The sequence below is a fragment of the Pleurodeles waltl genome, chromosome 3_1 (assembly GCF_031143425.1).
Source record: "Pleurodeles waltl isolate 20211129_DDA chromosome 3_1, aPleWal1.hap1.20221129, whole genome shotgun sequence".
Lineage (NCBI taxonomy): Eukaryota > Metazoa > Chordata > Amphibia > Caudata > Salamandridae > Pleurodeles > Pleurodeles waltl.
Window position 1 is genome coordinate 517,924,485 of NC_090440.1, and position 16,775 is coordinate 517,941,259.

General features: G+C 44.7%; 1 protein-coding gene across 2 annotated transcripts in view; it reads right to left on the reverse strand.

The window, feature by feature from the left end:
* Nucleotides 1-4,174: 4,174 nt before the first annotated feature.
* ADAMTS17 (ADAM metallopeptidase with thrombospondin type 1 motif 17) overlaps nucleotides 4,175-16,775 on the reverse strand; it is a 1,096,962-nt gene continuing 1,084,361 nt past the window's right edge. For both annotated transcript variants that reach the window (XM_069222781.1, XM_069222782.1), the window contains 2 exons: nucleotides 15,119-15,296; nucleotides 4,175-8,514 (listed from right to left, as the gene is read on the reverse strand). In XM_069222781.1, the coding sequence (XP_069078882.1) occupies nucleotides 8,363-8,514; nucleotides 15,119-15,296 (330 nt within the window). In that variant the 3' untranslated portion in view covers nucleotides 4,175-8,362. The remainder of the gene's footprint in view (nucleotides 8,515-15,118; nucleotides 15,297-16,775) is intronic.

Genomic DNA, 16,775 nt, shown 5'->3' on the forward strand with positions numbered 1-16,775 from the left:
GACAAGAATCGGACATGACAGGCGTTACCATAGGACGCCCAGAGATGGAAAAAAAAAAGAGACTGTCACGTGCGCAGAGAGCTGCACCAGAGAACCTGACGACATGGAAAAAAAAAAAGCCTGTGAAGATGGAGAGAGTACCCGAGAGCGTGACGTAACGCACGGGACAAGAGGCCATGTTAGCTGGCCCCACAACGACGGAAGATGGCCACCGTTGGCCCATCAGTGAGCAGGTCATCTGAACTGACCAACCCTGCCAGAGCAGATGGCAGGAGTGAGCGCCGCAACAGCGCAGCCTCGAGGCGCAAGAGTGGCGCCCTCGAGTGAAGAGATGGAGGAAGAGAGCTGGGACCCTCCTGCCACAGAGAGGTCCACCAAGAGGATCCGGGAACGGACCAGACCAAGAGAGGTCTGCCTGAAGAGCAGATCATGTCCTACCCGCATGACTCAGCCTGCGAGAGGCTGCGACCGAGCAAGATGCACCAGAGGAGGTGCAGTGATAGGTCCCTGTGGCGCAGCCTGCGACCTGTGGCACGACGCCACATCGAGGAGGAAGATGCACCAGCGAAGGTGCAGTGATAGGTCCGTGTGAAGCAGCATGAGACCTGTGGCACGATGCCACGTCGAGGACAAAGAGGAAGATGTACCAGCAGAGGTGCAGCGCAAGGTCCATGTGCCGCAACATGCGACCTGTGGCACGACGCCACACCAGGGAGAAGAGAGAATGGCACGATGCCAACAAGAAATGAGGAGAGGAGTGTGACAGACCAGTCACACCACAGATCAACTCCATCACAGGTGTGCAAGGGGAAGGAAGTAGAGTGAAACAACTGAGGACTCGTGCGAGCAGATGAGAACGTATCCATCAGCACAAGACAGTCACCGGGGTTAGCAGACGTCACTGAAGACAGCGATGTGGGTGATCCCCCACGCTTCGCAGTGCGACCGTCCTGTCACCGGCTGCTTGGCTGCGATGGCATCCCTGACGCCAACTGCACAGGCCACACAAGACCCGACAGTGGCCACGACGTCCATCAAGTGGTCCTTCCGCCGACGAAGATGACTCCACCTGGTTTGATCTGCAGAAGGATGAAAAACATCATCATCATCATGAGGAGGTGCATCGCCCAAACACCGAAAGAGCACAGCACCACCTGAGTGGAGACAGTCAGTAACAAGAACCGATGCTGACAAGGCAGGTCTGGCAACGTAGAAACTTATCATCTGAACACCTGCCATGAGCCCCGTGAACCTGACACCTGCCAGTGAGAGCAGACCAGATCATTTGGACCATCCACCCTTGGGGTTGCACAAGACTTGGACGTGGCCATGTTGGGAGTTCAGAGAGACTCCTTTGGCGTGGCCTACGTTGGCCCGCACAGCCCATGCAGTCCCGCCGCAATCCAGGGACAAGGGCCTCCAACGAATTCCTGTGAGAGCGGAATCTCGCTGAGAGAGAATGCATCTGAGACAGCTCCACGTCAGGCATCCGGAAGCACGGAGGTCTCATATCGAGAGACTGGTCACCTGAAGACTTTGCACTATGGCCAGAGCACCTGAATCCAGATGGCTCGAGCAAACGGACCCTGCATCAACCACCCTTGTGGCTCCATGCGAGACTCGGATATGGTCCTGTAGGCTGTTCCTCTGAGACGTCTTTGCCGGGCATCAGATAGACAAGCACAGTCCACACAGTCCCGTGGAAGCCCGCGAAAGGGCCTCGAGGAGACTCCTGCTTGATGGAGGTCTGGCACGAGAGGGAAGACTGCTGCTGCTCTGCCGCTGGACTCCCAGGTGCCCCAGGCCGTCACGTCATCTGCAGTCTTAGGAGGTAGACGATCTCCAGAGTCAGAATGCCATCCAGAACTGGGTACAGTGGACTCCTCACTGCTCAAGATGCACCCGCATCAGAAACTGTAAATAGACTTTGACCACATGAGCCCAGGCAGGACCGGATCGACAATATCCAGTGAACTGAGAGGTCGAGGACAAGCGACTGAAGTATCTGGACTTCATCCACAAAGTGTTCGTGCCCAGCTGTACCTGGTTAAATTATGGACTCGTGCAGAGGTGTCTGGGTGCTCCCAGCTGCACCATGTCCACTGCAATTCTGCGGTCTGCCTTTTCGAGGCCGAGAGACTGATTGTGGTGCTTTGTTATTGTTTCTTTTACAGGTTGGACTTTTGTTTGGTTCCTCAATAAAGTTTGGGAGGGATGTAGAGTCCAGCTGGACTTGTTCTAGTGTTTCTGCCAGCCACTCTGCAGAGGGCTGGTCTTACATGTGCACCCCAAACCCACCCAACACAGGCGTCACCAGTCAGGTGACCCTGCCAATAAAAGGGGCAGGGTGCACATGCCTGAGGCCAGTTTTTAGTACCACCATACTGTGTCTGCGTGCGTTCATTCCAGAGCATGAGGGCCTAGGGCCCCCATCCTACAATTACCAAATGACAAAAAGTTGGTTGCGGCTCTTGGACAACTTTTTTTGATGTTCCATCAGCGGACCAGCAGTGATGGGTATTGAAACCCAGTGCTTCCAATCAGATCACACCAGTGCAGTCGGGCACGCTGGTCTAATGGTTCCAATGAATTAAACCAAATGCACAACTCCTATATTGAGATCTGTCCCTAAATCGGAGACCAGCACTGACGCACTGGTGACTTGGAACCATGTAGTGATCATAGAGTTAAAGCATTAATTGGTGTCTATAAACAAGACTAGGGTTTGAAGGCAGGTTGTGTCTTGGAGGCTTTGTCACCAATTTCAAACGCCTAGCGTACCTGTAAATATGTACCTATTCCCTGCTCAACAATATGTAGTTACACAGAAGGGGTGACACCTTATCAAACATAGCACTCTGACAAAAGGAGTAGAGCAATTCCTTAAGATTTACTGCTTGTAGAATTGAGGGAGTAAACTGTTCTTTAAGGTGTAAGAAAGCAATACTCGCTGTTAAAGAGAGATTTTCATTTTCACACAGAGAATCAGAGAATATCGAGCAATGTTCAGTCGCAGAAAGTTTCACACAAGGGGTATTTTTGTTAACAATGTGATCCGAACATTTACCCACAGCAGTGGTGGTGGATGCAGGAGGAATACTCCTGCATAACCCTATTCCCAGTCCTTTTTTGTGTATGGAATATTGTGGTCCAACAAAACACATTTGCGAAAGGGCACATAGATCTTGCTACTCGAAACTGGTCTCACACATTTATTGGGTGCAGACTGTGCCCCCCTCACCTCCAGAAATGTGGAGGTGGAGATTCATAGCTCGCGTTTCCTGAGTCACTGTTGGATTTGGCAGTGACGAGTAGAAAATGCTCACGCTGCGCTCGTATTTTTGGTCAGGCATCCATGCATAGGAAAATGGGGACCACACATACTACTATGTAATGCAGTGGCTCCCATGAGCATGTGGGCATTGAAATGACCAAGGCTCCCACCTCTGTACTTATATCACCCATGGCAACTATACTGACATGTACGAGCTTTAAAGGATCTGTAAATCTGAATGAATACACTTACACTGAAACCCCCTAAATTAGGGGTGTCTACTGCCCATGCATAATAAGAGTGGTAGAGTGAGGGATCTGGAATTTAGGCAATGAGCATTTCTGCCCCCTTTCTGCATTGTGCTTTCCATATTAGCAGCCCTGCACTGCACCAGGACTGCCACGGAAGAAGGGGTACCAGGCGCAGATTTCAGCGCATCAGTCTCTGAGTGCGTAATACTTATTTGTCCAATGTGGTGTAACAAAATCAAGTTCTTGCGAAGATGTGGCCAGGGTCTTCTTTTTAAACATATATTTTATAAAGAACCAATCATAGGTGTACCCAAACATGTTGTAATTCAGTAATGTTTCATTACTCACTATTAGTGTAATAAATAAAATGGAGTACAATTAGCTGGAATGTGACATTCTTTGGCAGATGAGGTAAGTAAAAAATGCTTTAAATATATGTTGTGTGTGTTCGTGTGTTAGTGTGTGTGTTTATGTGTGAGAGAGAGAGAGCGTGCGTGAGAGAGTGAGTGTGTGAGTCTGAATTTGCATGTGTGTGAGTGAAACTGAAGGTCAAAGGGCATGCGAGGTCACTTCTGCTACCCCTGGCTTTTTAATGAACTGACGTTATGGCACACACCAGATATTACATGTATTACAGAACGCGGTTGAGTTATTTTCACACAGTTGGAATTTTATTTTTGAAAAAACTTTTCTCAAAAAGTCTCTGCAAGGCTCAAATAACTGCTTTTCATACATAGTTATTATTTCCAAAACGCAGTTCTTCTTTTTCTTTCCTATTTCGCTCGATGTAGTCGAAACCATAAAAACACACAAATTGAAACCATAAAAACACACAAATGCACGCAGAAGAAGACACAGATCTGTGGCAGACATGTATGAATATTAACCTTTGGATAAAAATATATACACTGACCTCTGTGTTGAAAAATGGACAAGAAATATTGCCACGCAGGGCACATACCTGGGTTATCAGAGAATATCAAGCAATCTTCAATCACAATGATTTTGTTTTCCACTAATGATAAAAAAATAGCACCATATGGAGTGTAGAGATAGCTCACGTCTCAAGACATTTGTGCAATTAGAAATGTACAGTACTAAAGTAACAGTACAATATATTGTTACCACACAAGCACCACACTGTCCATTGCCATTAAGCAAATAGCACCATTTTTCTGCAAAACTGGACAATAAAAACGACAAATCACCCATAGCAGGACAGAAGACGAAGACAGAAGATAAGAGATGGGTGCCCTGCTTCAGCCAAAAGTGCTATTTTAATGAGGTGGCAGTTTTCGGGAGTCAATGAACAGGCCTCGTGCGTTTCCTGTAATTGACAATCAAATTAACTCTAACAAGCGCGAGAGGGGCTCGTGCAGAAACAAACGCAGGTTTGACACTCCTTTATGTAAGCGCTGCACGTCTGTGCCGTTCTTCGATTAAATAATTCATAGGTATTCAGAATGGGTCTGAAGTTTGGGATAGAGGCTGAATCATGGTTTAAAAAAGAGCCTGGTTGTAACTTTATGGTTCATATCTGCAGAATCAGCGGCCCCAGTGAGGGAGCTAGCTTTTTCTCATCTGGGCAGTTTCAGGAACGGATTTATTTCTCTCCTTCGCTGCCTTCGATTCTGACGCTGCACAGCCTCGTCAGATCACGCCCGGCCTCTGCTCCGATTGCCTTATATGACGATGAAGACAGCTGTCGCTAAAGGTGTGCTTTCCGGCTGCTGTTTGTCAGTATCTGTGATAAACCCTAAGTTGTATTTACACTTCATTCCTGTAGCTACAGAAAGAAAGCCAGAGGCCTGTCATGTTGTGTTCTTCACTAACACACAGCAAACTGTTCCCTGGCACCAACCAGTCCTTCTCAATGAATCAGTTAATTGCATTAATTCTGCGTTGATTCTTCTTGCCTTTCCTACGCATTCCTAAATATTGTCACTTTAAATAGATGTCCAGGGTCCATATAGCACTCAGTTGTGGCAAGTGATTGTGTAAGGCACACGAAGGTAAACCGGTGTGACCTGGCACACTGAATGTGGTCATCAGCCACTGAAAACACCTCCTTGAAACAGTTACTACTACTTGGAAAGAGGCAAACGTGTGTGACAAGACGATCGCTCTGTTCCCCGGGCTGTACCTAGAAGCCGCAGGGCGGGCTCTGGACGCGGCTCCTGCGAGCAGCTCACCCCCCCTGCGATCGGCTCATTCAAGCCTGCTGCTGTTATTACTCGGGCACACACAAGTAGTTCTCATTTAAAGACAAGGGAACGATACAAGTGCTAAAATGGAAGAAAGGACACAGAAAGGATTCAGACACCGACACTGCAGAACCGCAGCTCTTTGGTTGAGAGGCCGCACACATCAACAGCTTCTCTCTGCAGCCTGTTCCTCCAGCAGGTACCAGGGGATCTCTTCAGCTGATACGTAAGGATGAACGTGCAAAAGGAAAGCAATCACCGTAGCTGGAGCCATCCATGTGATATCTTTTAGGTAAAAAAGTAAAACAATCACAAAAGATTTGCAGGCATTGCTACATTGCCACAACTGAGGACAACAAAATAAAAAGCCACAACTTTAGAGCAGGTGTTATTTAGTTTTTTCCCAAAAGTAAAGAAAACATGATTTTGCTGAATAAAATGCACTTTTTAAATAGTAGTCATCCGCATGATTTAACTCTATTTATGATGCCCAATGGAGGACAGCGTTAGAAAAAATGGAAAACAGACTGCTTCGTCCTGCCTGTGTCCTTCCCCTTATACAGGACGTTGAATGAATGGTACGGGCTGGGCAGCCGGTGGTGGCCTATCAGAGTATTCCTACTCTGTTACGTCACGGCCTGCTTTTAGAACCATTCTGCCAAGGAGGTCCTCTCAGACGTTTTTAATATATCACTTTCTCTAAGACTTTTCAGAAACCAGTCTTCAGTTCTCAGATTTCTCTCCCTCCTTTAGCTCCCACCACTTAAACATAAAGGAAGTTGTTTTTATTTCCCTTTTATTCCTCCATGTTTTGTAAAAATCGGTACTTCCCCTCTCTCAGCATCACACTATGTATGGTTCCTAAAATACTGACCTAGTGCTTGGCTTTATTAAACAAGGGCATCCTGCTGTTAAAAAGTGATAAAATGATAAATATACCAAACAAACATTTTACTCCTGCTGTAAAACATGGAATGTTACAATGATCTCTAGTCACATATGTATATAATGGTTTTTTTTATATTATGCTCTGTTTTTCACACTGAATGTAGGTGTTTTACTTTTAAACTTAAGAAATCTTCAATTTGTGGTGCATCGGTAATTTTTTCGGCTACCTTCCTCTACTGTCTTCCATTTTACATCCTATTTGGTCTCTTCCTTGTTAGTAAGTGCACACTCCGATGAACAGTGCAATGCGAGGAGTAAAAAGGGTGGTTTGATTGTAATTGTAGTACCACATGACAGGAAGTTCTAAAAAAAACTTTTCACACAACAGGAAGTGCAGCAATGCAGCACCACTTCCATCCTACAAGTGTCGGACTGCACGACGCACCTGATCCACAAAAAGCAGTAGAGCGTTGTGCTAGGAGCAGAAGTGTGGCAAAAAGTGATACATAAACACATGTTGTTATTGTTATGTTATAGCCCTTTTTATAAAATGCACAGCATTACCGGCACGGTTTCTCTGCTCTAGGAAGGAAACGGACAACAACTACCTTCCTCCGAAACACAACATATTACCCTTCCTCAGAATCTAAGAGGTTTTAAGAATCTTTCTGAAGGATGATGAAGTGGAGTTATTTCTTGTAGAGACGGAGACATCAGCCAGTCATAAAATCTAACTACAAAGTGTGCGCATTAAAACAACTTTTTACTTTAATTCATGATTTATTTTTGACTAGCTTTAGTTTTAGGTGCTAGATAGCTGTGCTTAAAGATAGCGTGTTTATTGAGTTATTTTATTGCTTTACTAGCAAATAATTAAAAATAAAAAACTTCAGAGCAACTTGTGGGAAGACCAAAGCAGCAAAATTGAACCTAAACTCACATTCTTATTTTTAGGAAGGAAGGTGTGGTGGAAATATTAACTACAATTTTAGTTTCCTGACTATTTCCAGAAGCTCATCGTTTAGGGTAAATTGCTTCATTCATAGAAATAAACATTATTGCAATCTGAATCTAAACAATATTATTGCATACATTAGTAGGAGGTCAGTTTGGGAAAACCTAGTTACCCCAATAGTTTTCAAGTCTCATGAGTGTGGCTCCTGTTGTGATGAATTTTGCAGGACCTGCTATGGTGTGACATGTGGAGTCACACAATTGATAATGATCAGCTTACGCAGGATATGCATATTAATTGTGACATCACAGACAGTACTGTCCAGCCAGGTTCAAAGCATGCTGTCAGTCTGAACAGAAATGAAAGACAAGTTTATGAAAAGTAAGGACAAGTGCGGGTCGCTAGGTGCCTTGCGGTCTGCCATGACCGCAGTAGAATTGTCACTGGGCTTCACTGCCAAATAATTTCTCCTGCTGAAGTCCAAGATACCACACAAAAATAGTAAGCAAATCATTTTGTCCATTTCTTTAGGATAACAAGCCATCCAGTGGCTATTATATTAAGTAAAAGCATTAATAAAATTGATAATAATGTCATTACACAATAATGTTCTACATGATTGGCTCCTTGAGATGACGGCTACACAAGGGGAGTGTCTGGGCCGCTATGGTACCTCCAGCTCACAGAATCACGATTGAGTCTCGCCGGGTCTTCTTTGGGATCCAGCATTTGGCCCATGGCTGGTGAAGACCCCAGGAATGGTCTTTTGCGCATGGCTTGTGCCGTTCAATTAGCTTAGCTGTTGCAACCTGCTTGCATAAAAGTCTCTGCATGTCTGGCAACAGCGCTGATACCAGCGCATGTCCTGGCACAGGTCCTTCTCCCGGATCACACGGCAGTACACCGTCCACTGGTCCCCCGTACATTTGTAGGTCAAAGCGGCTTTAGAGGCAAGAGAAAACAGAGAGAGAACAACATATAGTTAACAACAGCAGAAGCAGATCAACACTTACATTGAAGCCTAAGAAACGGGAAGTTTTGGGTTTAGATTTACTTTTTTGTTTATTTATTTTTCTTAATGGAACAAATGAAGATATTTCAAAAATGTCTGTGACTGGCGGTAATGGCAGTCATGTAGGTTCTGATGATGAGTTCTCATGTATGAGGTGTCATAGCATGGATGGTGTGATAAAGGCTGCGTTCCACATCAGGCTTAGCCTAGGCTGTGAACACAGAAAAAGAGAGATTTAATTTTCTGCTCTAAATGTAACTAATTTATTAATCTTTGTTTACAGAGAAACAGAGATTTAATTACCTGCCCTAAGGAGAAATAAATCCCTGGCAGCCCTGGGCAGGAGGCAGCGCCTCCTGCGAAAAAACATAATAAAATACAATTTGGGATCTGGATGTGGGGGATCTGCTTTTAAACTCTTTTAGAGTTACTCTCATAGTTTTGGTAAAAAACGAGCAGTATTTAGTCATTCTGGTCAGTGAGTACATTCAGTCACTGGGGTAGTCCCTGATACAAACTAGATGCATCGAGACTCTTCGGGTCTCCATACATACAATACTCTCGCCCCCCACAGAGAAGATTCTTCCAGCCGACCATTCATCAAGAGGCTTACGAAGAGGATGCTGACTAGGCTTTCCACCTTTGATCAAGACAGATTAGACAGCTCTGAATTCGGGGCAGGTGCTCTTTGACCACAACAAATATGTATTCCTAACCAAAAGCAATTTATGTCGCTTTTGGGCAGGCATTCATTATGGCCTAAAAAGATTGCCTGAAACCCAAACTCTTTGGGCCAAACCCAGATAGGAGGCAACCTTAGAGTGGACACGGTGCTACCGTGGACTGTTGAGATCAGCCTCCTACCCCTACAGATTAAGAAGGGTACAAAGGGAGCACTGCAGTATTAATCACTGCCAAAGAAGGCCCCAAACAGAAAGGAACTTGTTTTTATTTCAGACCTCACCTTAGCCAGGCAGTTGACTGTCATGGTAAGATGTTATACGAGGCGCAGTTTGATTCACCAACTTACTCCATTTCACTGTCACATTATTTTTCTCTCCCTGCGCTTTGGTAAATATAAAACAAGTAGGACTTTGATTTAACCAGTTGGACTGAAATACTTCATTACAATGGATTGTGAAAGGGAAACCCTACACTTGGAACCTGGTGCCCCGTTCACAGGTGCTAGGCATGTACAAACACCGCCCCCAGTGCTCTAAGCGTTTGTACCATCTGCAAATATGAATCCTTATGGGATTTCTAATTCCTCCCTGCAGCAGACGTTCGTCACATAAATTCAACTCGAGTGTTACATCAGGGCTTATCGTATCATTCCCCGTGAAACTAGTGCTATCTAGGACTAATCAGGGTACAGAGGGCATTTGGCATTGGGATGCTTTGTGGATGATAAAATAATACGTTCACGGATCTTCTCTGAGACAGGATAGCTGAATACTTTGAAATTCACCAGGACTCGAATTCATCAAGGGTCACCTTTAGGGAAGTCTTTAGAACAGTCACTGATGGGAGGGAGAATGCATGGGTTCCCTAAGTAGTTAGATAAATGGGAGATAAATCAGGGAAGTTATTGGACCAGCTCGCTAATAAACACCAGATGACTCACATAATCACATTTGTCAATAATCAATCTGCTTAATCGGTCTGCTCAGCAGAAGTGGAAACGGCCTTAATAACACAGCTCGAACCACGCTGTGCTTTTACAATGCAGCCCGAACCACGAATGTGTCTTTACAACGCATTCCTCAATCGGGAAACTCTTTACAATGAATTACCGTGGGGAAAGCGTTATTGGACTGATGTTTAAATTTAAGTCCAGCACTTTCCCTACTGTGGCACAGACTGGAGTTGGAATAGTATGTTATACTATTCCAAAGTCCAGAGCTTTCCCCAAGGCAAGTAATTGTAATTAGGGTGGGTTCCTCACATTGGTATATCCAGTGGTTTAAATGGGCCGGTACTCTCCGGTACTGAGTACCGGCACTTTTTTATTTTGAGAGGGAGAGTACCGGCATATCTCAAGAAAAACGTAATACTTTTAATTGGAGAGTACCGGCACTTCTCAGAAACAAGCAGGTACTCTGATAGAGAGTACCTGCACTTCTATTTTCCCATTTAAAGCACTGGGTATATCTCACTTGAGGGGATGTTTTGTCCTATAACCATATAAAGCATTATTCTGAGTTGGCTGATGAATTTCGGCTACACAAACACCTTTTTAAATAAATTTGCAGGTGACACATGGCCTGGAGCACTATTGTAGGAAATTGAAGAACATTCCAGAATATAACCTGTTGGAAGTCAAATTTGTAGTGGAAGAGTTAAAAGATAACCTCTTTCAAATCTTCCAACCTCTCTTTGTTAGTTAATTCCCCCAAACCGCTACTGACCTTAAAACAAAAGTGAGAAGATGATGTAGATCCAATAGAAGACAATGAGTGGGTTGAAGCAAAACTGGCTGGCAATTTCTTCTTGCCGCTGATTGACACAGTTCAAATACTTTCATAGATGTTATAATCCAGAGCTTTAATGGAAGATGGGCAAACGTCCACATTTTCAATGCCCTAGATGTAGTGAACCCTTTGCCACACACTTTCATGTCATATGAGTCTTCCTGAATGTTGCCACCTATTGGAAAGGATCACTTGAATTCTGGGTGTTGCGAATGGAGATTCCTATGGATCCAGTGTTAGTTCTATTGGGGATCTTACATGAATGGGGTTGCTCTCGCTGCAACAGAATGCTTGTGGGATTGGCGCCAGTATTAGCCAAGACAGACATTGCAAAGTTTTGGTGCCAATCAATGGAACCCGCCGCCATTCCCCTGGGAGAGAATACTTGATAGGGATGGACTTCTGCGCTACAATAGAGGATGCGCTCTACAGAGCCAGAGGGTGCTCCAAAAACCATAGAAAGATCTGGGGTAAGTAGCAGGACTATTCACAAGAGGTTGTGGTATAATCGCAACTATCTACAGAATCTCTTTTGCATTTACTGTAAATCTAACTGACCTGCTTGTATTAGGATACATATTTGATTTACATACTCCATCCTGTCATTGATCAATGCCTTTTACCTGTGCATGTTATTATGGTAAAAATCAATAAAAAAAGGTTAAAAAAAGAATCCTTAATGAATTCATGTTGTACTTTCTGTGTCATGTGTAACATCCAATCGCCAGACTGTTACCACACTGCACCAAACAACATGGAAGGAATGTTCACATACACCTCTTGCAAGTTCTCATGCACTCACACACCCTACACTCACCACACCCGTATCAACAGCACCCATCACCCCACACACTCATATTAACACAAACAAGCCACACGCTCATACTCACACAGACCAAACAGCACTCACACAACACACCACACTCGCATGCACACTCCTCAACACCTTCTCGCTTATGAAACACACCACTGAGATATGGGACCTACTGCCCAACCGGTCTCCAGACCATCTCTCTATCATGGAAACATGGGTAACCAAAACCTCTGCACCAGACATTCATACAGGTATTTCTGTGGCCACAAGATTGTCAGGCAAGGCCATCAACACAATCCTGGAGGTGGAGTCATCATCATATTCAGGCCCATATTTATACTTTTTTAGCGCTGCATTTGCGTCATTTTGTGACGCAAAAGCAGCGCAAACTTACAAAATACAATTGTATTTTGAAGGTTTGCGCTGCTTTTGCGTAAAAAAATGATGCAAATGCGGCCCTAAGAAAGTATAAATAGGGCCTTCAATCAGCTGAACTACCTACAAGGACAACCCCAACAGCTACATGGAACAACTCAAGTTCTAGAAACTCATCACAGCCAACTTCTCCCTGGGTAGTACCTTTGTATACAGGCCACCAGGACCATGCAACAATTTTGCCAGCGACATCATGGACTACGTTGCACCCTTCATCATCAATACCAGTACATTCATCCTCCTCAGAGAGCTTAACTTTCTCCTAGAAGTCCACACTGACCCAAACTCTATGGTCCTTCTAGAAAACTCAGAAAACTTGCCTGGAGCCAGCACATTACCGAACCCTCTCAAACCACTGGGCATCGATTGGACCTGATTTTCTCTTCAATCACCAACATCGCAGTCAACAAGCCAGCAGCTATGACATAAACAGACCACACCCTTGTCAATTTCAATATACCCATCCTGCAACCCCACAGACCTTCCACCAATGGAACTGCCTGTTGTGGCTGGAAAAACATCACAGAAGAGGAGTGGGCGTCCACCCTCTCGAAGAACATCTGCTTGAGCACACCAGCAACTTTCCTAAAGCTATCAAGAACTTCAACAGCTGGATTACTGCATGCATAGCTCCCCTCAAGCTCAACCCAACAACAAGAGCCTGACCACAGGCCAGCTTGTACACAGAGGAACTCAAGCTGACAAAACACCACTGCAAACAACCTGAGCTTAAATGAGCTCAAATGGAGAAACAGTCAGGACACTACAGATAAAGACATCTTCAACTCAGCATTAAAACTCTACAGCCAGCAGATACGGAATGCGAAACGCACACCTCTTGCAGACAGCATTGATGCCGGCACTAGCAACAGCAAGAAAATCTTCGCCACCATCAAAGATTTCACTGTGCTTCCTGCCACCTCCAGCAACATTACCCCCTCACAAGACCTTTGAAACATGCTCTAGAAATTCTTCTGTAGCAAAATTACCCCCATATACAGCAACTTTGACCTTCAACCAGACCCCATCATCCTTGCTATTCAGCTTCCAATCATGAGGGGAAAATGAACTCTGAACTTGTGGCCCACTATCATCACCATCGAAATCGCTGCCACCATGAAGACCATTCATTTGGGTAAACCATCTGACCCTTACCTCACCACACCTTTACCAAACGACTTTTACCGATCAGCACAGCATTGACACTCATCCTTCATGCCTCAATTGTCTGAGCCACATTCTGGGACACCAGAAAACATGCCTTTGTCATGCCCCTGCTCAAGAAACCATTCCCTGACCCAGTCACAGTTTCCAGCTACAGACACATCTCCCTCCTGCCATACCCAGCAAAGGTCAACTAACGTCTCACAGACCATTTCAGCAACCACCAGTTCCTCAATGCCAGGCAGTCTAGATTCAGGCCCAACCACAGCACTGAAACAGCACTCATCACCGCCACAGACAATACCCACATGATCCTGGACAGAGGAGACACACCAGCCCTCATTCTCCTGAATCTCTCTGCAGCATTTGATGTGCTCCCACACCCCACCGTCATCAGGCACCTGCACTAGATTGGCATCCAAGGACCCGCTCTCCGCTGCATCTGCTCCTTATTAATGGACAGAACACAAGCTGTTAGGTGGAATCTTACTCCTCAGAGCCCTCGAAGTCATCCGCGGAGTGCCTCAAGGTTCATTGTTCAGCTCCACCCTCTTCAACACATACATGATCTCTTTGGCCAGTATCATCCGTGCATACAACATCAACATCCTCCGCTACACTGACAACATGCTACTCATACTCTCCCTCTCACACAAGACCCCCAACACAGGAAACACGTTCACTGCCTGCATGTCCGAAGTCACTATATGGATGAAAGCCAACTGTCTCAGGCTCGACACCAACAAGACAGAAGTAGTGATTTTTGTTAAGGACACCTCGCTATATGACTTCAACTGGTGGCCGGCTAAACTCAGACCCACACCAACACCCAGCACCCATGCCATGAACCTTGGAATAATCAATAATAGTAAACTTGACATGACCTCACAAGTCAATGCCATGACTGCATTCTGTTTCCACACCCAGAAGATACTGAGGAAGATTTTGAAATGGCTCCCAAGCAATACTAAACATATTGTCACTCATGCCCTAGTCAACAGCAAGTTGATCTACGGGTACACCCTCTACGCCGGGGTCTCTAAGCAACTCACTAGAAGACTACAAACCATCCAGAACTTGGCAGTCACACTCATCCTCAACCTCCCACAAAGAACCCACATCACACTACAACTCCGGGAGCCCCTCTGGCTCCCGATACACAAACGTTCTCTTTTCAAGTTCATCGCACACACATTCAAGGCATTACACAACTTAGCCTCCACATACCTGACCAGTCACATCTACTTTCACCAACCACTAAGACACTTTCACTCTGCAGGACTCCTACTCTCACACATCTCATGCAAACACAGAAGCAGATCATGAGGATGGGGGTTATCTTGCATCACTCCTAAAGCATGGAAATGCCTCATATTCCACATCAGAGCCCCCTCCTCTCCTCCTGAATTACGCACGAAGCTGAACACCTGGCACTTCGTTTAATCATCCTACCATGGGCAGGGCTAGACAAACATACCAGCTCCGTGCCAGGATAGCCTTGTGGGTGACTGTGCACTTTACAAATAAACATACCATACCATAACAATCAACAAGCTAATGGCAGGGCTTACATTGGGAAAGAGATCTGAACACACAGTGTCACATACAGAGCAAACAGTGCAACAATATGTCTTTTGCAGCCTCACTCACCAAGTCTCGGTGACGTAATAGTGTTGGCATTTATTCTCTCATTACAGGCTTCCTGGTGGCACTGCCTGTATGCAACAGGCTTCGACATTGTTGGGCACTCATTACCATGGCGCCCGGTTACTTGATGCATGCACTGGACCACTCTCGACTGCAGACCCTTTCCACACGTTGAGGAGCACTATTAGGAGGTAAGGCAGATTATGAGTTAAGGGTAGCCAATGCCAGGGAACCACTTTTCCTTTATTCCAACTTAAAGGCAAGTCCTGCTACATTTTATTGGTACACACTGTACTGCATGATGGTCCTGGGTACAACATTCTACTTTTTCCAGTGACAGGAATAAGTGGGCAGCAGAATTAAGGGGCGTCCGTTGGACAAGTTGAAGTTACGGCAAGTGACATTTTATGTAGGTACATTATGGAAAGTGACAACATACTAACTTCATTATCAAATCCTTAATAAATGTAAGTTCTGCCTACTGACAGCTGCACTTTTTTTTCCTGATAATTACACATTTTAGGTTGGTAACACTGATATAAAAATATATGCTCTACTAGAAGAGAATGGACAATGGTTTGGGTATTTGAAGTGAGTGAGATAATGGTGATTTCTGTTCGAGAAGCAGGTACACTACTTAATTGCTGCAATTGTGAAACTGCAATATCTTAAGAAAACTGAATGATTAATTAGTATTAATTTTCTGCAGCAGCAAATCCTGTATCTTGCTATTATAACATTGTGTTCCAATAGACACATTAGATGCACAAACATTACTGTGTTACAAGAGAAATAGTAGACCTCACAGGGCAGACAGTAAATTAATGAAAGAAGAAACATCATGCATATTAATGTATCAGCAATTTGTAGTCTAACAAACTCTGTGTCCCTGGACATGATAGTACCAAAAGCGTTACTATTATATGTAAATATACAGACAGTATGCAAGTCTGATAGTGTTTGTGCCCCAAAACACCCGCTTAATGTGCCAGTCTAGTAGGGATGATGCTCAAGCAGGCCAGGGCTATTTCATGTGCCAGAAATGCTGCTCGAACAGTGCTTACTATGCCAACTGGCTACTCATGGTGCAAACGTTAATGAAGATTACAAATTCGGTGTGAACCACAATAGCGTAGGCAAAGTAGTATCTGAAATATACTACAAAATCTCATTTATAAAAATATCGCCCCAATGGACAGTATTTCTGCCTATGACAGTCTAACATATAACTTACATATTACCCTAAAGTTAAATATCCTACAAACCTAAATTGGCAGATAATTCCCTCAGGCATTGCCATACTGCCAGTTTCTACACACCTAATGAGACACACTGCACCATACGATTTTCCCCATTGCCAGAGAAAAGTGCACATTGATATGCCATTTTACAGCATGCAACATTACTGCGCCTAATGCCATGTTAGTTTCTATATTGGTCCAAGAAAACAGATGCTCTCTACGCAGAACTAGTAACATTGACCTCATGCACAAAGTTGCATGTTTCACTGAAACTCCCATATAATTGTCCTGGAAAGCTAAAACACAAAAACTACCACCTGAAGTACTTTACCAAGTGGGCATTGCTTTGAGGGGTATCTGACACAGGGCTTGGGGAAAAGCATGCCCTGTGTTAATTTTGCACAGTTGGCAGGCGTACT